The following is a 27,884-nucleotide window of genomic DNA, read 5'->3' as shown; positions in this document are numbered from 1 at the left end:
GCAAGCCAGGCCTCCCTGTCCATCGCCAACTTCCGGAGTCCATCCAAACCCATGTCCATTGAGTCAGTGATACCATCCAACCATCTCATCCTCTGTTGTCCCCTTCTCCTCCTGTCCTCAATCTTTCCCAGCATCAGGGTCTTTTCAAAGGAGTCAGTTCTTCACATCAGGTGGCTAAAGTATTGGCGTTTCAGCTTCAACATTAGTCCTTCCAATGAACACCCAGGGCTGATCTCCTTCAGAATGGACTGGTTGGATCTCCTTGCAATCCAAGGGACTCTCAAGTGTCTTCTCCAACACCACAGTTCAAAAGCATCAATTCTTCGGCACTCAGCTTTCTTTATAGTCCAACTCTCACATCCATACATGACCACTGGAAAAACCATAGCCTTGACTAGATGGACCTTGTTGGAAAAGTAATGTCTCTGCTTTTGAATATGCTGTCTAGGTTGGTCATAACTTTCCTTCCAAGAAGTAAGCATCTTTTAATTTCATGGCTAAAATCATCATCTGCAGTGATTTTGGAGCCTAGAAAAATAAAGTCAGTCACTGTTTCCACTGTTTCCCCATCTATTTGCCATGAAGTGATGGGACAAGATGCCATGATCTTCGTTTTCTGAATGTTGAGCTTTAAGCCAACTTTTTCACTCTCCTTTTTCACTGTCATCAAGAGGCTCTTTAGTTCTTCATTTTCTGCCATAAGGGTGGTGTCATCTGCATATCTGAGGTTCTTGATATTTCTCTGGCAATCCTGATTCCAGCTTGTGCTTCATCCAGCCCAGCGTTTCTCATGATGTACTCTGCATATAGGTTAAATAAGCAGGGTGACAGTATACAGCCTTGACATACTGCTTTTCCTATTTGGAACCAGTCTGCTGTTCCATGTCCAGTTCTAACTGTTGCTTCCTGACTTGCATACAGGTTTCTCAAGAGACAGGTCAGGTGGTTTGGTATTCCCATCTCTTTTGGAATTTTCCACAGTTTATTGTGATCCACACAGTCAAAGGCTTTGGCATAGGATGTAGAAAAATTGGAACCCTTAATGCATTGCTGGTGACGATGTAAAATGATATAGCACTATGGCAAATAGAGGTTCCTCCAAAAGTTAAATATAGAATTACTGTATGATCCATCAATTACACTTCGAGTATATACCGTAAAATCAGGAACTAAAACAGGTACCTGTAGACCAATGTTCATAGTAGCATTATTCACAACAGTCAAAAAGTAAAGATTACCATTCAAAAGCTTATCAAAAGATGAATAAACAAAATGTGGGGTGTGTGTATATACACACACACATATATAAAGGCTAATGTAACTATACTATTTGTATATTTACCTTGCTTTTGCTTATTTTGGAGGCCTTTCCATATTAGCACATATATTTGCTGATATTATACTATAAAGACACTATAACTGACTTAACCAATCTTATTTACTGATGTTTAGGTTATTTACAGTTCTTGATATTACAAGTATTTCAGCAATAAGCAATCACACAAACATTTCTACATAATTGTACAGATACCTATAAGATAAATTCTTAGAGGCACAATTGCTAGATGGACAGGCTTATGAAGCTGTAATTTTTTTAATACTACCTCCAAGAGTTAAGAGGAGCTTCCTGCTACTAGATTATATGAAAGCAAAATAAATTTCCCTTTAACTTACTGTATAAATCATAAATTTTAATAAGTATTGCCACATTGCCCTACAAAAATGTTTTCATGGTTTACAGCTTGATTCATAGCATATGAGAGTGCCTGTTTCCCATTTTATAAACCACGAGTATTAAAAAATTTCATGAATTAACTATGAATGAGATTGAGCAATTTTCTTTGTGAATTTGCATTTATGTTTCTTGTTTGTGAGCCTCCTAGTCATAAGCTCTGCCTAATTTTAATTGGGTGGTTTTCTTTTTCCTACTGATTCGTAGGAATTTTTTAATATTAAAATAATTCATCTTGTTTAAGTCATGTGTGTTTTAAATATCTGTTCTAGAAGGCAATGGCACCCCACTCCAGTACTCTTGCCTGGAAAATCCCATGGGCGGAGGAGCCTGGTAGGCTGCAGTCCATGGGGTCGCGAAGAGTCGGACACGACTGAGCGACTTTCCTTTCACTTTCATGCACTGGAGAAGGAGATGGCAACCCACTCCAGTGTTCTTGCCTGGAGAATCCCAAGGACGGGGGAGCCTGGTGGGCTGCCGTCTATAGGGTCGCACAGAGTCAGACATGACTGAAGTGACTTAGCAGCAGCAGTTTCCTTCTGGCATTTAACTTATGTTATTTGTGTTGCACAGACATTTTGGTTATTTGGCAGAAAACTTCACCCATCTTTTTCTTCAGGGCTGGGTTTCCTTTGAAACACATTCCTTGATCCAAAATTAATCTTTAAATTCACACGTGTTATTCTAGTATTTTTATGACTTTACTTTGACATTTCTATCTTTGATCCATCTCTAGTTGAAAGAGGAAGAAATACAGCAATTATCTTTCTTCAAGTAGCTAGTCATTATTAAACTGTTTTAATTCCTGTTATTTTAATATCTGATATGCTAAACTCCCCCAACTTAAAGGAGTAACTGTAATATTTCAGAATTGTCATAAAATAAAGTCATATAGACTCTTTCCATAGAACACTCATTGTGAATGATAAACTTAAACAAAAATCTCCAAACTGCCTGTTACCTGTATGATAAATAAACTTATATTTAGTTATAAGACACATAAACAATTCTGCTATGACTTGCCATACTACCGCTTCATCAACTATTGTCAATTCATCGTTACAGAGAACAACTCAAATATGCTTTCTTATGATCTCTATTTCAGAAACTACTGGACACAACAGCTTTAAGATATGAAACAGAGTTACTCAAAGTTATCATTATAGTATAGTCTTCCCTACTTAACTGGCCTAATTCTTCCATGCTAGTTTGCACTTTCCACCACTGTAACTAAAATTTCCCCAAAATCTTCTGCACAAGTATTAACAAATTAAACCCATCCACACAGCCAACCATTTTTCAAAAAAAAAAAAAAAAAAACCCTGAAATAACCTAGATACTACTGACTTTATCCACACTGAGTAGATACATTTATCTATCACTCTGCTATTGACCTATTTTGACTTCTGATTCTGAAGGGCAAAGATGAAAATTCTCCTTGCAACACAATTTAAATGTGAAGACAGAGACATCTTTGTTTGACTATTAATCTAGTTTTCTTCAGTACTTGGTTTATTGTTTAAAAAAAAAAACAAAATTAAATGTTTAATCCTGTTTGAAATTTGATCTAAATCCAATAATATAAATAGTCCCTTCAGATTACAGAGTTCCTTTTGTATTGTTTAAAACAGATAATGATAGTATTAAGGAAACCACCTTAAGGCAAGCAGATAGCCATGTAACAAAGATAATATTTTATGATGCTGTGCTGTTCACAATGTATTTTCACATTAGTGTTTGGTTTCTCACAACAACCCGGTTCAACTACTAATACCCCCTTGTGACAGATGGAAAGTGAGAAGTTAAACATCTTGCTCAGGGTCATGTTGGGCAAGCCAGGGAGTGGCTGAGCCAAGACTCAAAGCCATATCTCCAGCCTTTCAAATCTTGCCTCATTCCAATGCATGATGAGCTTCCCCAAACCACAGAACAGTAAGCCACCAAATGATGAGGTGTATTAGTTGTTTCTGATGCAAGCAACTGAAATTCCAGCTTGAACTAGCTGAAATAATAATGACATTTACTAACACATTAAACTACTACTAAGGCGTTGAGAGGAATGGAAGCCTAACTTGGTAGATGCAATGGCTTGTGAATGTCACCAGTACTTGCCATTTACTGATCAATTAACTAAAAGCAGATCTTTAGGCTGCCTCCTCTCTTCACATCTGCCAGCAGCACTTGGTGTACTTAATTCATTGTTTACATTCAGACTGCTACCCTAATCATGGACCATATGTCCTTCTCTTTGTTTGGTTTGAGCAATTTAGGTTATGGCCAGGGAGACTTTTTGTTTACACATGTCCCAACTATCTTTGCATTTAGGTGGGAACATGTGACTAGTTCAAAGCCATGAATCATGAGAAGAGTAATGAGTCGCTTCCAGAGTGAGACAGATAAAATGCATGTGTGACTCCTCCATTTCTTTCCCTGATATAACTTAGGGGATACATGCTAATATGCTAAGATAATTAATAGATCACAGAATGGAGGAAGCCTACATACCAGAGCCACCAGATGGGAGAGAGGTTCTGATAACTTGTATGAGACTCTGAGTAGTTTAATTTTCATGCCTCAAGCTACTGAGATTTCAAGGTTTATCTACTGGAACATGCAGTGCTAGTTACCTTGATCAAAGCAGATTACATGCCCACCTGAGGGAAAGCTATGCATTGACCAGACTGAACATCATCTGAGATGGAATGGATGTGTGAGATCTTTTCACTACATGTAATTTCACAGTAAGAATTCCTGAGATATTCAATTGGAGACTCAAACAGTTAAAAGTACAAAACATTTATAATTGTCCTGCTAATTTTTGTTAATAGAAAACTGCATTTACACAAAAAGACACCACCAAGAAGACAGATGCCTTTGCAGATACACTCTCAGATTCTGGAAGATCTTCAAAAATAAAATATACCCAGGGAACTGCAAAACCTAGGCCATGACTGACCTATCTGTGCAAATGTTTACTGAACAACTACTACTGCCCAGTCCTGAGCAAAAAGCAAGTAATGCAAATAAGACATGATCCCTTCTGTCCAAACGGCTACCTACTGTGCTGTTGTGCTGTGCTTAGTTGCTCAGTTGTGTCCAGCTCTTTGAGACCCCCTGGACTGTAGCCCACCAGGTTCCTCTGCTTGTGAGGATTCTCCAGGCAAGAATATTGGAATGGGTTGCTATGCCCACCTCCAGGGGATTTTCCCAACCCAGGGACCAAACGCAGGTCTCCCGGATTGCAGGCAGATTCTTTACCATCTGAGCCACCAGGGTTGCCTACTAGATGACAGAAATTATGCTAAGAAGTTAAACAGATGGTCAAATAGTCCCCAAAATCTACTATCAAGGTAGCATACTGCTCAATAATGTCTGAGATCAGAGTATAGTAACATAACCAATATTTAAACTCAGGTATGCCAGGCTCCAAACAAAGCCCATGCTTTTCAAAAATCTCAAATAAAGCTTAAAAAAATTAAATTCATTATGGCATTTAAAAAACCTAAATGTAGTCTGCATGGGAGGAAATTGGTACCAAATAATCAAACTAGAAACTACCAAGAGGATATCTCTGATGGTCTTGAAACTCTGCTCTTACATAATATTTGTTTGCTGTATTATTTAGGAAGATTTGGTTCAGCTAAATTGAGAACAAGAGAAACTGTAAGGAGAACAGATAGAACTAAGTATTGACAGTACATAAGGACATAGGCTAGCTTGGTAGACATATTCTACAAAGAAAAAGATGAAGATGATTAAAAAGAGATGAAAGAACCAAGTTAAGCACCTGACATTTATGAGACACCAAATATTTATGTCTTTACTAAGTCGCCCATTGATTTTACCCATTCTGGCCCCATGTGCTTTCTGCCTGAGATATGCACATAAAAATTCATAGCTGTGCAGTGGTGTCTTGGTAAGTTACACTTATACCTAGGCACACTTGCCCCTGACGACAGAGCAAGTTGTGCTGGCTCCAGATACACTCCATCTGCTGAGCCAGCTCACACTCAATACTGGTCTTCAAAAATGTAACACGATCAAAGAAGGTTGATATGGCCAAGAAGGCAAGAAAGACAGGAAAGATGAACATTATGTAACATGGGGAGGGTGGTCTTTTTGTCCCATTTAAACCCTTTCCAAGTAGGTAAACCTATCTCATCTTTTCCCCCTTACTTTGTGCGGTGTCTTGCTGCTGCTGCTTGCTCAGTCGTGTCCGACTCTGTGCGACCCCATAGGTGGCAGCCCACCAGGCTCCCCCATCCTTGGGATTCTCCAGGCAAGAACACTGGAGTGGGTTGCCATTTCCTTCTCCAATGAATGAAAGTGAAAAGTGAAAGGGAAGTTGCTCAGTCCTGTCTGACTCTTCACAACCCCATGGACTGCAGCCTACCAGGCTCCTCCCTCCATGGGATTTTCCAGGCAAGAATGCTGGAGTGGGGTGCCATCGCCTTCTCTGTGTGTGGTATCTTGCTGTTGCTGCTAAGTCACTTCAGTTGTGCCCGACTCTGTGCGACTCCGTAGACGGCAGGCAGCCCACCAGGCTCTGCAGTCCCTAGGATTCTCCAGGCAAGAACACTGGAGTAGGCTGCCATTTCCTTCTCCAATGCATGAAAGTGAAAAGTGAAAGTGAACTCGCTCAGTCGTGTCCGACTCTTAGCGACCCCATGGACTGCAGCCCACCAGGCTCCTCCCTCCATAGGATTTTCCAGGCAAGAATACTGGAGTGGGGTGCCATTGTCTTCTCTGTGAGTGGTGTCTTAGGTTGGTGCAATAAATCTACAAGAGTATCCTGATTTGGTCTGCGAGCCTTTTTGTACTGTGGCCTGTCTGCGCAATGTGTATAATAAGGTAGCTGATAGCACCAGATGGTGAAGCTACAGGGGTGGATGTGCCCACATTAGGGACAAAGGCTATAAAGCCTGGGATACCCCTCAAATTGTAGCCAGCACCACCAAGAGTTGGGGCTAAGTCAGGACAGAATGATAGCTGGGGCCTGACAATACCAAGAGAACTGAGCCCCAAATTCACCAGTCACTGACTCGGTCCCTAAACTCACTCACACAGCAGAACAGTCAAGAGTATAAGAACCTACACATAGGCACTCAAGGTCCCTCCTTTATTCACCCATTGGAACATCCACTCCCTAGTCTCAGCTCACCTAACCTCAAAATGACCACATGGCACCTTGGACAGAAGAACTGGAAGGGCAGGGAGTCTGAAAGACTCAGGATTCACCTGAGAAGGCCCGAGTCATCATCCAAAAGTGTATCAAAAACTAGGAGAAACAAAGATAATGCCAGTTGGCAAGTATAAGTTTCCTGTTCTGCCTGGGGGTGATTACTGAGGAAAAGTAAGTATGTCCCAGCAAAGAATCAACCTCTTCTATGTAATTTAAGTAAGTTTGTGAGTCCATTACAGTTTTACTAGCAGCACTGGCAATTTGGGAAACAGAAGATATCAAAAGGAAATGAGGACGGGAAAGTCAAAGGGACCAGGAATTTAAAATCTTTAAACCTCTCTTCCCACTTCAAGGATTCATGCACACACACCCATACACACACTTTACAAACATTTGGTACTCAATAATTTTGTCTGAAGAACAACTATCTTCAGTAACAGGATACTGAGCAGTTACTACACATATGTCTAAGCAGCAAAGTTCCAAACTATTAAGTTTATGAGCCCACATGCCTTCATTTATGTTTACTTGAAGTTCTCACTTTTCTGTCAGAAACATAAAGTGTTTTGATCTTCAACAGCCGTATTTCCAGAAATATTATGCTTCGATTCCTAAACATGTGCTTCCTCCTGCAGTCAAATTGGGACACAGCACAATCAAAGACCAAGCTAAAGTTAAAGAGCAGGAATGATTAAGAATTATTTCTCCTGGGAGCAAATAATCTCTTAAATTGTATGATTTCTATATCAACCTTAAATGAAATTTTGTATATATTGGATATAAATTAAGGAAAAATATGGAACTTCATACATGGGTTACTCTGCATTTTAGTCAAGGTAGAGACCAATATATGCAGACTAAGAGCAAGTAGCAAAGGTCCAATCAATCAGATGTCTGCAAAGGTCAGGACTAATAGGTCAATCTGCTGCTTTCCACATTTCCAGCTCTAAAGTCTTTCTTTCATAAAGCTGGAAAAATGCATACCTGTGTGGTCAAATATAAGCTCTGTATTGTCCACAAAGAAAAATAGGAATCTTGAAGGAAACTCTTTGGAGTGATAAAAAGACTACCAGCTGCACACCTAGATGCTACAGGCATCCAAGCATCGGGGTGAAAGGAAAAGAGTTAGGAAGACAGGAACACAGGATGCTGAGAAGTTCTGAGCTGAAAACCAGGGAGTTATCCTACAGTTTTACTAAGAAAATTCAATCTGTGGGGCTAGTGCACCATCTGGTGGCCATTCTGGGCCTACGTGTCAAAAATTTCCCAGACGTTTCTAGATATTTTAGGATGCCACCAGAACTCCAACAAAAACACAGTTCATTCTGACACTTCACAGGATCTGATCAAAATGTGATGAAACACTAGAGAGCAGTTAAAGATGATAATACAGAGTAAGATATTTCTCATTTAGTAAACCTCCAGGACAAATAAAATGCCCCTTGGAATACAGTGCCAATTTGAGACAGATGTGTTTTCTGTGTATTATTTAAAAATATGTAATTACAGCACTCTATAATTTATGTAATTGTAGATATACTGGTTTACTGCAAAAGGTTACATGTAAGCACCAAGAGAATTGCTTTTTTTGAAAATTCATGAATTTCAGCCCTAGAGATATACACCTTTCTCTGTGGATTTTATTTATTACTGCTACTGTATTATAACCAGAAGTTTGTACGGTTGGTTAAGGATTTAAACATGTTTATCAACTTAGCTCTTTCACCATCACTTTTAGCAACCATGCTAAAACAAAACTTCTAGAATTACTAAATGAAAACGAAAATGGGAAATAAAAATTTGTTACATACATTCCTGGAAGCAAAGAAATTGATGGTTATTTTAATTCTTTTAATTTGCTCTCAATCTAGGTACAAGACATTTCCAATAACTACAATTTAACTCATACCTAACTCAGAACAAGAAAGTCTAAAACACTGGAGAGTGATTTACATACAGTATGTAAGTTCACTTAACTGAGTAAACTCAGCACACATCTTCCTTCATGTGGAAAAGGAAACTGGACGATAATATGGAATACGACCCCGAATACTGCTGAATGTCCATGTGAATAGTTAGGAATTTAACTTAACAAATCTCCCCACACCTCCTAAGAAGGAAAAACAAAGTCACACAGACATCTCCTCCAAACCAGGAGGGCAGAGGCCTCTCCTGGGCCCTGGCAGCGTCCACCGAGAGAGGCGGCCTGTACTCACACAGATGGCGAGAGCTCCAGCCCCCATCTCGCCTGGCAGGTCTGACGAAGACTGGATGAAACGATCAAAACTGCAGCAAAACACTAAAATTCCATTTGGTCAATATGCTCTGATGTAAAACACGGCTCCAGGTCCAGAGGCCCCACGGAGAGCCCAGGGCAGCTCCTAACATTTTCGGAAGTGTGGGTTTGCTTCTGATTTGGCTAAACCCACGTGGCTGGGAGGACTGCCTGGAGTTGAAATCTGACCCACAGCTTCTAGGACTGGTGACTGACGGAGTCACGTGACCTGGGTCTTAAGTCGCTGACATCTTTTTCTTAAACCTGACTTGTTAGATGCCACACACAGGCTTCTTCGGTTCAGAAAATACCAATTACCTTAACAGGTGGTGTTCATTCATTAACAGATTTAACTAAGTGCGAAAAGCAAAGGCGCATTTGCTTCCATCGATACTCATCTCTAAGAAAAATTCACCTATTTACACTCAGGATTAAATCTGAAGGCATATTCCTCACTTTTCTAAGGCAGAATCAGTTTATCAAAATTTTCTTCCTTCCACCTTTATTCTGTCAGCAGTGTTCCAAATGAGAACGCTCTATTTAACTGTTACATACTGCTTCTAATTTTTTTTTTTTAATTACTGCTTTTCTGTCAAATCTTTTAAACTGTCACATTTAAGAGAATGGTAACAAATATTACATGGGAAGTTTCACCTGACCCAACTTTAAAAGACTTTAATTGCTCCCAACTACAAAACATATTAATATTTACTCTTAAGGGGAGGAGGTGGGAGGAAAAGGGAAAAATGAAATCAGATCCCATTACAATTCTTTTCTCCAAATATAGTATTGTTTAACAGCAGCCAACCAAGAGTACCTGCAGAGGAGCCAAGATAGCAAATCATATTAAGCAATCCATAAGACTTGACCAACTATGTTTTATTTCCATAGGTGCCCATGTAACCCTGCACAGATTCTACTTTCACAAGGCAGAGCAACACAGTCCCAAGGCCATACAAGGGAATGGCAGTGGGACAATGGACGGAATCCTCTCTATTGCACAGAATACATTTTTTTTTCACTTCTACATTTATCTAGATTTTAATCACTCTGCTTCCTGCTCAACCATTAGAAAACTAGGCTGATTACTAAAGAAAATCGTAACATAAACTTCTAACACAAAATTTGTCTTCTTTTCTGATTATATAAATATTGCTGGTCCATGGTGAAAAATAAAAAAATTAGGTCATCTCAAGGCCCATCATCCAATGTTACCCAATCAATATGCATTACCTACAGTGGGCCAGGCGCTATATACCTTACCGACAATGTATGTACCTTTTCTCCTAGGTCATCCAACAGTGGGAGGGAGGAGTAAGTAAAGAAACCTTTTGATTAATAAATGATTAATAAATTTATTAATAAATTAATAAATGCTAATAAAGAAGCCAAGATGTAGCAAAAGAATAACAGAGGACACCCAGAAACATTTAACATTTACTTCCAGGATCTTTTCTATGCTTCTTAAAAAATGTAACTTAAATACAATTCGTGATCATTTTAAATCCTAATATTTTTACTTAACATCTCATCAGATCCCATATTGTTAGCGCTATAAACTATTTTAATCATGCATAATACTACATTCTGTACATATAACCATTCAGTCACTTTCCCTAAAATGTTTTTTGACATTTATATGGTTTCCAATTTTATGTGCGTATGATTTTAAATAATGCTTTGTTCTCAGTCTGATTTTTTTCTTTCTGGTAAAGACTCCTGAAAATGAAGTTTCTGGATCACAGAGAATATGTACAAGTATCAAGGCTCCTGACACACACTGGCTCTGGCAGTTTATATTCTTCCACTTACCCTATCCAAGGTCTGAATATTTTGTGAAGTATTTCCTAATTTAGTGAAAATGATTTCTCATTTTCAAACTTACATTTCTATCATAACATTAAAGATATGAAAAATCCTTGTTAGTCATTTGTACTTCTTATTCTGTGAACTCTTTGATCTTTTTTGTTTACCAAATGGAGCCTTTTCCATTGTAGTCTCTTTTATAGGATCATTGTAAAGATCAATGATATAATCCATAAAAAGCACTTATTTTTATTACCATTTGCCCGGTTCTATGCTATGCTAACAATTTTGGATGCTTATCATATGGTTTGACTATATATATCTACTTGGAATTATTTCAAAGTATGGTAAAAGACGAGGATCTAAATTGATGTTTTATTTTCATATAACTACTATGGTCCAGATTGTTAACTCTCTCCAATATATAATCTCTCTTCCTGATAATATTGGCGATCTTTCTTCTCCTGAGTTGTGGCTGAGCCCACAGCGACCCAGCTGGAGACTACATTTCCTAACCATTCACACAGGTAGACAGGGCCAAGTGATCAGATCTGCATCAACAGAATGTGCACGAATAGAATATGTGCACCTTCTGTGTCCTGTGCTTAATAGGAAATCCCTTGCTTCACATTTACTCTCCCTCCCTTTCATCACAAATCCCCTCCCCTTCATCACAAGCTGGAATGAGGATGCACCAGAAACCTAGCTTCGACCGTGGAGAAGACGGACAATGTCCCAGAAGATGACAGAGTAACTTGATGGAACACACCCTAGGAATGACCTAGGGTCTGAATGACCTTGAGGAGTACAGCATTCTTATAAGATTAGACCAAATAAAATTTAAGTGGGGATGAAATAAGACTCCCGGTAAGATACTATATTTGAAAATCCTATATGTGAATATATACGTATGTATATAAAACAAGTTTGTCTTTAGCCTAACTCATATACTCAATAAAAGGACTCAGTCCCATTTGTTGCGCAAATTTTTCATTTCCCACTTGTGATACTATGTATACTATATATTAAATTCATAAACACACACACATATACATGTACATACTAGGGTGTATTTTTCAGGCTAGTATATTCTATCTAGTTTTTTATCCTAGTTCTATATCACTTTTATAATATTTGAATAACTTAACTTTATAATTGATTTAAACAGCAAACAAAAATAGCCTTTTTTCATTCTCCATCTCTTTCAAAATTATTGCTCTTCTTCCAATTTTTAATGATGAATTTCAAAAGCATTCTGCAATATCAGATCAAAAATTATACTTCCTGTTATTGTTTCTAATAGGTATATGTTTATCTTTTTCCTATTTTTGGATAATACTATAGAAGGACGATGTAAGGAGGGAAAAAAATTTACTCCTAATTTCCATAACTTCTTAAATACCATTATAAAGCAAAATTGGCACTGTGATAACAAATTTTTATCCTTATTTTCCTGTGGTGACTAGATATCATTTGTTAAAAGAAACCCTGAATAGGCCATTTAACAAAAAGCACCAGAAGACTCTCTTGACTACTAAGTTTGTTTCTTCGTGGAATATGTCTGTTATCATAGCCTGAAATATTACTATTTTCCTGACCCTCAAATGAATGAAAGCAATAGTAGAGTTCAATTAACTCCAGAAAGCTCTCCGAGCTGTTATATATGTATATTCCTGATTATCGATTTAAAAAGAACTTAAGATACACAAGCCACAGTCAAGAGATTTGCTTATATGAATTACTGATTCTCCCTAGAAAGGATAGAGGGATTTTTTAAAGTGCTTTACTGAAGAGTCTGCTCTGGTGGGCTATCTCTATGATGACTTCCAAAAATGCTGAGAAAGCATGGCCAGGACAAAAGATGTCCTATTTGCAGGAAGATCCCTGGGCACTCTGGAGAAAGATGTCAAGGTTATTTCACAATGGATGGTCAGGCCCTTTGGACACTGTCATTTAAATCACCCTTTGACCCAGGAAGATTCATGGAGGAAGTTAAAAGGACCAGGTCTCATCCTCCAGCCTCCAAAACATGTAAAAAAAATGCTTTGAAGCCAATCCCTCTAATGTCAGATGGCAGAGCTAATGGATATCAAAGGGCACAATCTCTTTACTGGGAGTAGCTATAACAGATGCCAGAAGAAGAGCAGTAGCCTGTAGACACAGTACCATTAGCCATGTAGCAGAGACCAGCAAATATCAGGGGCGCTTGTGGTGGTAGCTGGCAACTGTAGCATGAAGCACTGGTGGCCCATTAGAAGTGGGACAGTGGAGACTTTTTTGGGGTCCAAAAAGACTCCAAGCTGGAGTCGTTACTCCAGCTCCTGCCCTATCCTGGCTATTTCTCAATGAGACTCCCAACCTGGCCCAGAATCAATGACATTCAGCTAGACAGGATATCAGAAGTCAGCCAGTCAGCAACTATTTCGTCTTTAAATACTCTCTGTCAGACAGAAGGGTTCAGATATTTTGGTGTTTGGATCCCTCAGAGTGGATGCACTTATACTATATCAGGGTCAGCAAACTAGCCTGAGTGCCAAATACAGCTTTGTTGTTGTCATTGTTTAGTTGCTAAACTGTGTCCAACTCTTTTGTGAGCCCAAGGACTGTAGCCTGCCCAGCTCCTATCCTTGGGATTTCCCAGGCAAGAATACTGGAGTGGGTTGCCGTTTCCTTCTTCCGGTGATTGAACCTGTGTCTCCTGAGTTTCCTGCACTGGCAGGTGGATTCTTTACCACTGAGCCACCAGGAAAGCCCTGCCAAATGCAGCTGCTCTAGACCAAATCTAGCCACACGCATCTGTTTACATATGCATATGGATACTCAGGCAGTAGCAGTACCACGGCAGAACTGAGTAGCTGAACACAGAACACATGACCCAAAAGCCTAAAATATTTACATCTGACCCTTTATAAAGTTCATTGACCCTTGTTCATTACTGGGCATTACAGTCCTCATATACCTACTGAAAGACCAGTCTATGGACTCTGGTTCCTTACAAAACCGCAGGAATGCAGTCTTTACTGGGTGAGTTAATCTGCGTTGTGACAACAGCTACATTATGTGGGATCAGACCTTGGACTTTCTCCTATGTATTTTTCTGAAAGGTTTCCCTGAAACAGGACCAGTTTAAAGCTGATGATCTCCTCTCTGTTCTGAATTTAGATGCATTTTCATTCCACTTCAGGAGAAAAAAATTACCACGGTCCTAGGAAAAGATTGATTACTTTGTAGCCAGGGAAACCAATAACCAAAACAACCAATTTAAACCTGTTCAACTGGTAACCCAGAGAAGGCACTGGCACCCCACTCCAGTACTCTTGCCTGGAAAATCCCATGGATGGAGGAGCCTGGTAGGCTGCAGTCCATGGGGTTGCTAACAGTCGGACATGACTGAGCGGCTTCCCTTTCACTTTTCACTTTCACGCATTGGAGAAGGAAATGGTAACCCACTCCAGTGTTTTTGCCTGGAGAATCCCAGGGACGGGGGAGCCTGGTGGGCTGCCGTCTATGGGGTCGCACAGAGTCGGACACGACTGAAGCGACTTAGCAGCAGCAGCAGCAACTGGTAACCTGCTTCAGTAAACCGATTGGTTTTTTAAGCCAACCCATCACTTCTGGCCAACGAAGAAAGTTCTAATAAACATGCCTCTGAGTGCCAACCAATCAATAAACACCTGATTGGAATAACCACTCTCCTTCGGATGATGCCAACACCCCCCCCCCCCAAACTGCACCAATTCTAATTCCACACTTCTTAAGTAAGATAGCAGTCTGCTCTGCTCCCAAGACTGCCTGACCAGCATAGCTTTCCCTTACTACAACAGTAAAAAATTCAGCTGTCTTTTCAGGTTTTGAGTATTGATCTCATTACTCTTGGACGCAACCCAAAGTTTAGAAACCCCGAATCTGTGGGTCATTCTTTAAGCTGCATTGTTTGACCTGTATTTCTATTACTTCCTCACTAGCTTCCTACTGCCCCTTCTTCTAGTCCTATTTATAGCTCTGCTTCAACTCTCAGCATGCCTCTTGGCTGAGGCTAGACTGCTTGACATAATTTCCTTCTTGCCTGGAAGCCAAAGCGGATCCACCACACCAATAGACATAGCAGGAGAAAGTCAGGGCCTAGCCACCTACGAAGTTGACAGGAGGGCTGATTTGGGAACAGGAAGCACTAAATATCTATGGTAATCTTCCAAGCCTCAGACCTGGGAAACAAGTCACATTTTTTAAAAAATTGAGGTATAGATGATTTATGACATTATATGTTTCAAGTGTACAACAAAATGATTCACAACTCTAAAGGTTGTACTCCATTTATAGCTACTATGAAATATTGGCTATATTCCCTGTGTTGTACAATATATCCTCATAGCTTCTTTATTTAATACTCAATTTTTTGGAAAAGTTTTACTTTCCCAATAAATTTGTTAAAGCCATAATTTAACTTTTCAATTTCACAAGCATGTATATACAATGCACAATTATTATTAATATTCTAGGAATTATGGCTAAAGAGATGTACAGGAAATGGTGTATTACTTGAACTATGAAGTATATGTAAAAATATTTAGGACATCAATTGCACAATTTGTGAAGGTATTCTGTTTGACCATTTTGTATCACTTCCACAGTGATTTGAAAGGCCATGGACCTGTGCATGGGTGAACATTACTATTGCTAGCAATCAGCATGTGTGTGCGTGCTCAGTTGCTCAGTTGTGTCTAACTCTTTGCGACCCCACAGACTGTAGTTTGCCAGGCTTCTCTACCCATAGGATTATCCAGGCACTCAATACCTACTGTCCGTCATTCTGCCAGCTTCAGTTTACAACTATTTCATGGCTCCTGAAGGCACCTGAGTCTTAATCTTTCAATTACCAAATATAATACATTAAACTGTATAATCAAATTTGAAATGTGAGCACTTAGTCTTTGAGAAAAGTCTAAAATTGGAAGACAGAAAAAGATGAGTTGGATGAAAGTGATTGGAGCTAGACCATCAAGAAGGCAGGTGTTGAGCTGACTTAAACACAGGTCACTAACTAGGATGAAGGGGAAAGAGACAGCATCTAGCGTGGGTCTGTGTGATGAGCAGGGGAACTGACACTAACCGGAAAAGCAAATAAACATTGGCTTGACCTCATAAACGATGAGAAACTACTCTAAGTACTTAAGTAGAATGAATAGCTTGAGTAAACTTGTGTCATGCAGACTCTTTGTGACCCTATGGACTGTAGCCCACAGGCTCCTCTGTCCATGGGGATTCTCCAGGCAAGAATACCGGAGTGGGTTGCCAGGCCATCCTCCAGGGGATCTTCCCAACCCAGGGATCAAACCCAGGTCTCCTGCAGGTGGATTCTTTACTATCGGAGCCACCAGGGCAGCTATTTACCTTGTGTCATGTTCACCTGCACATCTGATGAGAAGGTGCTAGGATAGGAAGGAGACTCCTTACAGATAAATGGACTCTGTTAGTGATAATCCAGCTGAGATGAACAGGTCTTGAATTCATGTAGTGAAGGATAAGTCACATGAATTTTGTAGAAAGAACTCTTAAGATGGATAATTAAGTGAAGTGAGTGAAGTCAGTCATGTCCGACTCTTTGCGACCCTGTGGACTGTAGCCCACCAGGCTCCTCCGTCCATGGGATTCTCCAGGCAAGAATACTGGAGTGGGTTGCCATCTCCTTCTCCAGGGAATCTTCCCGACCCAGGGATCGAACCCAAGTCTTCCACACTGTGGGCAGATGCTTTAACCTCTGAGCCACCATGGATAATTAACTTAAGAGGCAAAAAACATATCATCCTAGTCAAGAGAGGTATGAAAAATGATTTAAAAGTTTTGTTTTCCAGGACACTGGAGCAGTGCCTAATAACATGGGTACTCCAGTTTGCCTGGGAGAGTTTCAATTTATGTTTGCTGACTTAATGTAATTATTAATCGGATCCTCTTTTACTCTCAAAAGTGCTCTGGGAAAGCTGAGGCTAAGGGAGGTACCAGCAAAGCCTATTGCCAGGGTATCAGAAGGATCCTCTTCCCGAGGGTCCTAAGAACCCAGACTCACCAAAGTCTGTCTTGCACTGGAAAAGATCTTTTCACTTCCATCTGCACTAACACCAGGGCAAAGTCCATGGGCCAATTCATGAAATGGGAATTAAGGAGGGCTTTGTTGACCACCCCAGCACACTCCATCTACCGGGGGACTTTCTGGACTACAACCTTAAGTAGCAGTAAGAAAAAACTGTCTGTCCATGAAGGGGGTTTTCTTATCTCCCTCTCATGTGCTGAATTTTCTTTCATCATCCCCATGCACTGAAAATAATGTGAGTCACTGCCATTGTTGATTCAGTCTTCAAATTTGCTGTATAAATCCAGAACCACAAGAAACTTGAGGCTTTCTGTCTCTCTTCAAAAGTAATTTTGAATTCTTTCTCACCTTTGGTTTAAGTAACTGTATTAGTGAAGCAAATTATACCTTTGGCCTCGGAAGCTATAAAGAAATAACAAATTTTAGCTTGGTGTTTTAAAGTAAGTTTGACTTAATATTTTAAAAATGGTTCTAAAAATCATTGTCCTAGTTGGAACTATTTGTTATACAGTGACCCTACTAAAAGGAGATATTAATTACCTGGCAAACAACATGTTTGAACAGAAAGTTGCATTAGATTTCAGGTAGACTCCAGAAGTCAGCAAGAAGTAGGAAAAAATTTCAGTAGGAAATGCACAGTAGGATCATTTTCATAAACCTCTCAAAGGTTGCTTCAGCCTCCTCTGGCTTTTTTTAATCCCTCCCTAGAAAATCTCCACAGCCTATTTATTCTACCTCTTAAAAGTTTTTCAAATCAATTTCCTCTGTTCCCACAACCATTTAAAAAATTTAAATATTTTAAAAGTGGATCTCATCAGTATCTCTCTGGTACAATTACATCCCTATACTTCTGAAACAGGTTTTACTGCATTACTCTCCTGCTTCTTTTTAGGTCTAAGGGCTTCACAGATGGGGTTCAAGGGTTCTGTGTTCATCCATCTAATTGTATTTGGATTCTGAGTGTGTACACAGTGAAGTGAGCATCCAATACTTTTAACTTTTATAAGAATAAAAAATGCAGGCCTATAGATGAAATGCCAAACTCCTTAATACAACTTCAAGGTTTTTCAAAATTAAATTCTCAGTCGTTTCCAACTTTTTGTGACCCCACAGACTGTAGCCTGCCAGTCTCCTCTGTCCATGGAATTCTCCAGGCAAGAATACTGGAGTGGATTGCCATTTACTTTTTTTTCAATTGCCATTTTTCTTTTTTAAATTGCTATTGCTATCATATACCTTAGTCTAGTGATCATGGTAGGCTGGATAATAACCACCCAAACATGTTCACATCCTAATACCCACTGTGAATATGTAACCTTGCATGGCAAAGGATTTTGCAGATGTAATTAAATTAAGGATCTTGAGATGGGGAAGATTATCCTGCATCACCTAATCGCAAGGTGGTAGTGGTAGTGTTAGTCACTCAGTCATGTCCAACTCTTTGCAACCCCATGGACTGTAGCCCACCAGGCTCCTCTGTCTGTGGAATTCTCCAGGCCCGAATAATGGAGTGGGTTGCCATGTCCTTCTCCAGAGGATCCCCACCCAGGGATTGAACCTGGGTCTCCCGCATCGTGGGCAGATTCTTTGCCACTGGGACACCTCTAATAACATGAGTTATAAGAAGACAGGAGGGTCAGAGCTGGAGGAACTGTACTCAGATTTGAAGGTACTGGCTTGCAGAGAGAGGAAGAGGCCACAGCCAAGGAAGGAAGGTGGCCTCTAGAGGGACAGGAATGACCTTGATTTTAACCCAGTGAAACTGACTGCAGACCTCGGACCTTTTGAACAGTAAATAAAATTATGTTAAGTCACTAAATTGGTGGTAGTTTGTCACAGCAGCAATAGGAAATGAATACATTGTTGCCCAGGAATTAAGTAAGGCTTATATTTTCCTACTTCAGAACCTTTGTTCACCAGAACGTCCTTGTCCCCTCTTTCCACTTGGGGAAGTAACACACACACTTCAATGCCTGGCACCAGTGTCATTAGCATTCCTGATGAAAGTTATCCCTTTGGTGGACCCATGTCTGATTTCAACCACTAGTATAACATTTACACATGACATTGCTCTTGTTTGCAAACATATTTTTCCAGATTGAGAATTCCTTGAGGGATAGGGCACTATCTTATTCAATTCCCTGTTAAGTTTCATAACATAAATATTTGCACAATTAATGTATTAAATGTGTAGCGAAATCTTGGGTTGCCCCTGCAAGCACTCTGGGATCATTTAAAAGTTAAAAGAAACAGGGATTACATGAGAGTCATCAGACAAAGAACTGAAAAGTGTGAACATGAATACAGCTTCTAAGGGATTTTAGAGAAAAAGTTTGGAGATCTGAAGGAGGAAAAAGAGTCAAGAATAATAAATATGTGATGAAGTAAACAGGTAGTTAAAAGGTGCAAACTTCCAGTTGTGAGAAAAGTAAGTCCTGGGGATGTAATATATAGCATGGCAACTTTAGTTGTAATATTCTTGTATATTTGAAATTTTCTAGAGAGTAGATCTTAAAAGTTCTCATCACAAGAAAAAAAATGCAACTATGTGAGGTGATGATAATTCAATGTACTGTGGTGACCATTCGACAATATACCCCTATATCAAGTCATCAAGCTGTGTACTTTAAACTTACACAATGTTTACATCGTTTATATCTCATGACCACTGGAAAAATTATACTTATGTTTTTATAAAAAATTAGAACATAAAATTATGTTCTATAATTATATCTGCAAGCATATAAAATCTCTAACAGAAGAAACAAGGACTACAGTGCTTGTGGAAAATATGCTTGTGGTCTTTAATATCTGAGTTCCTCATTTTCAACCTCAATCAGGAAGATTCCACTGAATTTTTCAAATCTTAACCCTTAAGTTAAAATCCTTAAAGCAGTAACTTCTGACTTTTTAAAAAATAAGAATTTAGTTACCTAAACATTTTTTTTTATTAAAAATGTTTTAAAATATATGACCTGTGGCCAGCACAGTACCTAACTCATTGTGAGACTATAATAAACATGGTATAAATAAATATTTTTAAAAATCCAGAAAAGTAAAAAAATAAATGATGCGCTAACAAGAAAATATTAACTGAATAATAACTCCCAGAACTAGAATTAAAGGTTGTTTTAACTTGTGAGGGGGTATAGGAAACAATCACTGCTGCTGCTCCAGCTAAGTCGCTTCAGTCATGTCTGACTCAGCGACCCCATGGACTGCAGCCCACCAGGCTCCTCCGTCCACGGGATTTTCCAGGCAACAGTACTGGAGTGGGGAGCCATTGCCTTCTCCGAAACAATCACTAATGTCTGTTTATTGCCAAAGTCTTTCACATATGTTCTTATTTGGTTACTGCAACAATTCCACAATATAGGTAATATGCATGTTTACCAAATGAGAGACTGAAGATCAACGAAGGTTCAGACTTACACAGCCAGCAATGGACAAATCTACGTTTCAAACCCAGGCTTCTCCGAGATTAGCGTTCTCACAAATGCAACAAATTACAAACAGAAAATCCCTTTTTAGAACACATCTGATTTCCAGTTGTGACAAGACTAAGAGTAAAGGTGCATTATGAATATCATTGCCAATTACAAGGAATAAACAGTAAACCAATATTCCAACTGAGAAATACTAAAGCAAAAGAGATTTTAAAAAATTACTAAGCATATTTACCTGTATTATCTCATTCAACCAACATAAAAAAACATAGGATGCAAATGCCATCATTCCCATTTTATAATGAAAACATATTTGAAACTCAGAAATCAAATTACTTGCCCAACCACTGCTGGAAAGATGTACAAACAGAATTGAAGCTCAAAATGTCACTTATTTATTTAACAACAAGGTAATTGCTAAGAAAACATTATTGCAAACAGTGGACTTTTTATGGATATAATTTATAATTATAAAGCATTAAAATGCATGAATATGCTAGACTATTATGGACTGTTAGGAAAGACGGAAAGAGCATTACTATAAGATTATTGTACATTCATGTGGCAGGTAACTGTTCAGTAGGAATATCTCACAATACTATAGCTCTATTTGTTTGTTTTGGCTTCCTGGGTGGCTTAGAGGTAAAGAATCTGTCTGGCAATGCAGGAGACGCTGGTTTGACTCCTGGGTTGAGAAGATCCTCTGGAGAAGAAAATGGCAATCTGCTCCAATATTTTTGCCTGGGAAATCCCATGGACAGAGGAGCCTGGCGGGTTACAGTCCATGGGGACGCAGGAGAGTGAGACACAACTTAGTGACTAAAATAACCACAACAAAAGTTTAATCACTATTTACAGATATGAATTGCTATTAAATCCCCACTTTATATATAACAATGTGTGTTTCCCTTCACTGGAATGTGGTAAAATGCCTAGTGGACTTCCCAGGTGGCACTAGTGATTAAAAAAAAAAAAATCCACCTGCCAATGTAGAAGACTTAAGAGATGTGGGTTCAGTCCCTGGGTTGGGAAGATCCCCTGGAAGAGGAAATGGCAACCCACTCCAGTATTCTTGCCTGGAGAATCTCATGGACACATGGGCTATCGTCCATGGGGTCACAAAGAGTTGGATACAATTTAGTGACTGAGCACAAAATGCCTAGTGGTCAAGCAATTAACTGCTGTCAGTTCAGTTCAGTCGCTCAGTCGTGTCTGACTCTTTGCGACCCCATGAATCGCAGCACGCCAGGCCTCACTGCCATCACCATCTCCCGGAGTTCACCCAGACTCACGTCTATCGAGTCCGTGATGCCATCAAGCCATCTCATCCTGGGTCGTTCCCTTCTCCTCCTGCCCCCAATTTCTCCCAGCATCAGAGTCTTTTCCAATGAGTCAATTCTTTGCATGAGGTGGCCAAAGTACTGGAGCTTCAGCTTTAGCATCATTCCTTCCAAAGAAATCCCAGGGTTGATCTCCTTCAGAATGGACTAGTTGGATCTCCTTGCAGTCCAAGGGACCCTCAAGAGTCTTCTCCAACACCACACTTCAAAAGCATCAATTCTTCGTCACTCAGCCTTCTTCACAGTCAAACTCTCACATCCATACATGACCACAGGAAAAACCATAGCCTTGACTAGAGGGAACTTTGTCGGAAAAGTAATGCCCCTGCTTTTGAATATACTATCTAGGTTGGTCATAACTTTTCTCCCAAGGAGTAAGCATCTTTTAATTTCATGGCTGTAGTCACCATCTGCAGTGATTTTGGAGCCCCCCCAAAATAAAGTCTGACACTGTTTCTACTGTTTCCTCATCTATTTCCCATGAAGTGATGGGACCAGATGCCATGATCTTGGTTTTCTGAATGTTGAGTTTTAAGCCAACTTTTTCACTCTCCTCTTTCACTTTCATCAAGAGGCTTTTTAGCTCCTCTTCACATTCTGTCATAAGGGTGGTGTCATCTGTATATCTGAGGTTATTGATATTTCTCCCAGCAATCTTGATTCCAGCTTGTGTTTCTTCCAGTCCAGCGTTTCTCATGATGTACTCTGCATATAAGTTAAATAAGCAGGGTGACAACATACAGCCTTGACGTACTGCTTTTCCTATTTGGAACCAGTCTGTTGTTCCATGTCCAGTTCTAACTGTTGCTTCCTGACCTCCATACAGATTTCTCAAGAGGCAGGTTAGGTGGTCTGGTATTCCTCTCTCTTTTGGAATTTTCCACAGTTTATTGTGATCCACACAGTCAAATGCTTTGGCATAGTCACTATAGCAGAAATAGATGTTTTTCTGGAACTCTTGCTTTTTCCATGATCCAGCAGATGTTGGCAATGTGATCTCTGGTTCCTCTGCCTTTTCTAAAACCAGCTTGAACATCAGGGAGTTCACAGTTCATGTATTGCTGAAGTCTGGCTTGGAGAATTTTGAGCATTACTTTACTAGCATGTGAGATGAGGGCAATTGTGCGTAGTTTGAGCATTCTTTGGCATTGCCTTTCTTTGGGATTGGAATGAAAACTGACCTTTTCCAGTCCTGTGGCCACTGCTGAGTTTTCCAAACTTGCTGGCATATTGAGTGCAGCACTTTCACAGCATCATCTTTCAGGATTTGAAATAGCTCAACTGGAATTCCATCACCTCCACTAGCTTTGTTCATAGTGATGCTTTCTAAGGCCCACTTGACTTCACATTCCAAGATGTCTGGCTCTAGATTAGTGATCACATCATCATGATTATCTTGGTCATGAAGATCTTTTTTGTACAGTTCTTCCATGTATTCTTGCCACCTCTTCTTAATATCTTCTGCTTCTGTTAGGTCCAGACCATTTCTGTCCTTTATCGAGCCCATCTTTGCATGAAATGTTCCCTTGGTAGCTCTGATTTTCTTGAAGAGATCTCTAGTCTTTCCCATTCTGTTCTTTTCCTCCATTTCTTTGCACTGATTGCTGAAGAAGGCTTTCTTATCTCTTCTTGCTATTCTTTGGAACTCTGCATTCAGATGCTTATATCTTTCCTTTTCTCCTTTGCTTTTCGCCTCTCTTCTTTTCACAGCTATTTGTAAGGCCTCCCCAGACAGCCATTTTGCGTTTTTGCATTTCTTTTCCATGGGGATGGTCTTGATCCCTGTCTCCTGTACAATGTCCTAAACCTCATTCCATAGTTCATCAGGCACTCTATCTATCAGATCTAGACATTCTAGGAATCAGATTTTAATAGATCTAAATCCTTAAATCTATTTCTCACTTCCACTGTATAATCATAAGGGATTTGATTTAGGTCATACCTGAATGGTCTAGCGGTTTTCCCTGCTTTCTTCAATTTAAAGTCTGAATTTGGCAATAAGGAGTTCATGATCTGAGCCACAGTCAGCTCCTGGTCTTGTTTTTGTTGACTATAAAGAGCTTCTCCATCTTTGGCTGCAAAGAATATAATCAAGCTGATTTCGGTGTTGACCATCTGGTGATGTCCACGTGTAGAGTCTTCTCTTGTGTTGTTGGAAGAGGGTGTTTGCTATGACCAGTGCATTTTCTTGGCAAAACTCTATTAGTCTTTGCCCTGCTTCGTTCTGCATTCCAAGGACAAATTTGCCTGTTACTCCAGGTGTTTCTTGAGTTCCTACTTTTGCATTCCAGTCCCCTATAATGAAAAGGACACCTTTTTTGGGTGTTAGTTCTAAAAGATCTTGTAGGTCTTCATAAAACCGTTCAACTTCAGTTTCTTCAGCATTACTGGTTGGGGCATAGACTTGGATTACTGTGATATTGAATGGTTTGCCTTGGAGACGAACAGAGATCATTGTCATTTTTGAGACTGCATCCAAGTACTGCATTTCGGACTCTTTTGTTGACCATGATGGCTACTCCATTTCTTCTGAGGGATTCCTGCCCGCAGTAGTAGACGTAATGGTCATCTGAGTTAAATTCACCCTTTCCAGTCCATTTTAGTTCGCTGATTCCTAGAATGTCGACATTCACCCTTGCCATCTCTTGTTTGACCACTTCCAATTTGCCTTGATTCATGGACCTGACATTCCAGGTTCCTATGCAACATTGCTCTTTACAGCATCGGATCTTGCTTCTATCACCAGTCACATCCACAGCTGGGTGTTGTTTTTGCTTTGGCTCCATCCCTTCATTCTTTCTGGAGTTATTTCTCCACTGATCTCCAGTAGCATATTGGGCACCTAATGACCTGGGGAGTTCCTCTTTTGGTATCCTATCATTTTGCCTTTTCCTACTGTTCATGGGGTTCTCAAGGCAAGAATACTGAAGTGGCTTGCCATTCCCTTCTCCAGTGGACCACATTCTGTCAGTGGTGAGATAAATCACTGCAGATGGTGACTGCAGCCTTGAAATTAAAAGACACTTGCTCCTTGGAAAAAAGCTATGACCAACCTAGACAGCATATTAAAAAGCAGAGACATTACTTTGCCAACAAAGATCCATCTAGTCAAAGCCATGGTTTTTCCAGTAGTCATGTATGGATGTGAGAGTTGGACTATAAAGAAAGCTGAGCACTGAAGAATTGATGCTTTTGAACTGTGGCGTTGGAGAAGACTCTTGAGAGTCCCTTGGAGTGCAAGGAGATCCAACCAGTCAATCCTAAAGGAGATCAGTCCTGCATATTCACTGGAAGGACTGATGCTGAAGCTGAAACTCTGAAACTTTGGCACCTGATGTGAAGAACTGACTCACTGGAAAAGACCCTGATGCTGGGAGGGATTGAAGGCGGGAGGAGAAGGGAATGACAGAGGATGAGATGGTTGGATGGCATCACCACCTCGATGGATGTGAGTTTGAGTAAGCTCTGGGAGTTGGTGATGGACAGGGGAGCCTGGTGTGCTGCAGTCCATGGAGTTGCAAGAGTTGAACACTACTGAGCCACTGAACTGAGAAAAATCAATTTCATAGTCATGTGCAAAGACTCTCAAAATATGCAAAAGGGAATCCTTCTACTCAAAAGTAAAGAGATAAAAAGTGTAAGGAAGGGAGGGAGGGAGGAAACTTGGTAGGTTGAAGTCTCAATACTGCATATGAAAGGTACGTCAGAAAAAACTACCTAAAAACTTGCTCTTCAGGGACTGTAGCAAAAATAAATTAAAGTTGTCTACTGGTTGCAAAAAAAAAATTCCAACAACTTCAGAACAAGGTCAGTGCAAAATAATTCCTGTGTTACGGTAACAGAGATTATTGTTAAATTTATCAGCCTGTTTCTTTTCAACATGACTGGAAACAAACTACCAATTGAAGTGAGAAATTTTAAAAGTCCAGTCAGCATTACAATGATAGATTTAATAAATCCATAAATTTTTTCTAAAAGAAGCAATCATATAATTACACATCAATTCAGCACACTGTTGACAGGGGCTTTCCAAATTGTTAGCTAGTTTCACTATTACATCCCCAAAGGAAAAGAACACAATGTAGAAGATAAAGAAAAAGGGGGAAACAGAAATTTGTGAGATCTACAAGCATCATTATAAAGAAAAGGGTAGGGAAAAATATATACATATACACACACACACATATATATATAAATTGATATATGTGAATACACACCCATATGAAACAAAGCAAAAAAGGAAAAATATGAAAAGCCAAGGAAAAGAGATAATTATCACCTATCAACACCTTTCAGAATGTTAGTGTCAGGGTTTAAGTTGAGAGATAAAATAAATATTAATAGGAAGGGCAGAGTTAGACTCTGCCACTATTTCACAAAGGAGAAAAAGATAATAATAAAGTATATTTCAAACATATCTCCAAAAGGATGACTCTTTGAAGACTGTCAATTGCACCATACCCACATTTTATTAATATATGTTTACCACACCCTTCAGATAACTAAAATCAGGCTAAAAATCTGCCCAAAACGTAGTACATGCTGTGATTTATTCAATAGGATTAAATCAAAGAAAGAAAATGAACAACTGTTTAGATTCATGAAATGAGAATTTTCATGAATAGTAGTTTTGTGAATCCCCTTATAATGACAATCATAGAGATACAATGCACTCTTGCAAGTATTTTACAATATCATTCTATGTGTACAAATTAATTTGGCCTTTTGCACTGTTGCTGTCTTTTAGTTTCTTTCAAAGTCTCTTAAGAAGTTAAAAGAGTGCAACTATTTCCTTTTAGTCAAAAGATTTAAGAAATAATAAAATCACAGCTAGTATTGATACTTAGTGCTTAGTGCAGAGTGTGATACTTTGCAAAGCAATTTCTATTTCAGTTCATGCTTACAAAAAAACCAAAGGCAGTATGATTTTTAGTCTTATTTTGCATACGTGAAAGAACCTATACATAACCAGCTGGAGATTCCAGGACTGGTAGGGGGCAAACCAGAGACTGTTTCGAGAATACATAAGGTTTACCACTAAGATGTACTGCCTGTCTGATCTCTTAATTTTATTGTTTACATACTTCTAAAACAATGTTTGAGATAACTGTAATACAGAAAGAGTTACCACTAAAACAAAGCTAAAAAGAACACAATGAATGAATAAGAGAAAGAAAAATACATGAAATTCAAAAGGCGTTAGCCATGGCAATTTAGCACAAACCAAAGCTCACAGATTTGTTTAAGTCAATGCTGAAATGGACACACCTAGTTCTTGTGTCAGATAAAAGGATGCCTAATTTCTTCCAGAAGTCATAATTTTTTCTTCTGACTAGATGGCCAGAATTTATCACAAGAATCCTTAAGTGACTGCATATCATGTGAAATACTGTCCACATCAGTTGGGCTATATATAGAGATGTTCCTCAGCAAGTGTTTTAATTCTCCCCTCTAGGAAAGCCAGGCTTCCTTGGTAGCTCAGCTAGTAAAGAATCCACCTGCAATGCAGGAGATCCAGGTTCGATTCTTAGGTCAGGAAGATCCCCTGGAGAAGGGATAGGTTACCCACTCCAGTATTCATGGGCTTCCCTGGGGGCTCAGATGGTAAAGAATCCACCTGCAAAGCTGGAAAGCTGGGTTCAATTCCTGGGTTGGGAAGATCCCCTGGAGAAGGGCATGGCAACCCACTCCAGTATTCTTGCCTGAGGAATCCCATGGACAGAGGAGCCTGGAGGGCTACAGTCCATGGACTCACAGAGAGTCAGACACGACTGAGCGACTAAGGACAACCAGGAAAGCCAGTGGAAGAACAGTAACTTGTAACACTTTAAACTTATTATTGTAACTCTATTATGATTTAATAAAAAACTGAACTAAGGATCTGAATAGATGGCACTGCAAAAAAAAAGATACAAATTGGTAAATAAGCTCATCAAGTGATGCTCCAATGAGCCATAAGGGAAATACAAGGCAATTCCACAACTGGATACCACTTTACATCTGCTGGGATGCTGA

At 39.5% G+C, this 27,884-nt stretch overlaps 1 protein-coding gene across 10 annotated transcripts in view; it reads right to left on the bottom strand.

The window, feature by feature from the left end:
• The window catches only part of FAM13A (family with sequence similarity 13 member A), a 337,328-nt gene that overhangs the window by 303,154 nt on the left and 6,290 nt on the right, over nt 1–27,884 (bottom strand). For 5 of the 10 annotated variants that reach the window (XM_069593710.1, XM_069593711.1, XM_069593712.1 and 2 more), the window contains exon 1: nt 9,131–9,362. The exons of 4 other annotated variants lie outside the window; for them this stretch is intronic. In XM_069593710.1, the coding sequence (XP_069449811.1) occupies nt 9,131–9,157 (27 nt within the window). In that variant the 5' untranslated portion in view covers nt 9,158–9,362. Of the gene's footprint in view, nt 1–9,130; nt 9,403–27,884 lie in introns of those variants that run through there. One more of the 10 variants, XM_069593715.1, reaches the window with a different exon arrangement.

Source organism: Ovis canadensis, chromosome 6 (assembly GCF_042477335.2).
Source record: "Ovis canadensis isolate MfBH-ARS-UI-01 breed Bighorn chromosome 6, ARS-UI_OviCan_v2, whole genome shotgun sequence".
NCBI lineage: Eukaryota > Metazoa > Chordata > Mammalia > Artiodactyla > Bovidae > Ovis > Ovis canadensis.
This window is presented reverse-complemented; position numbering and strand designations above follow the sequence as displayed.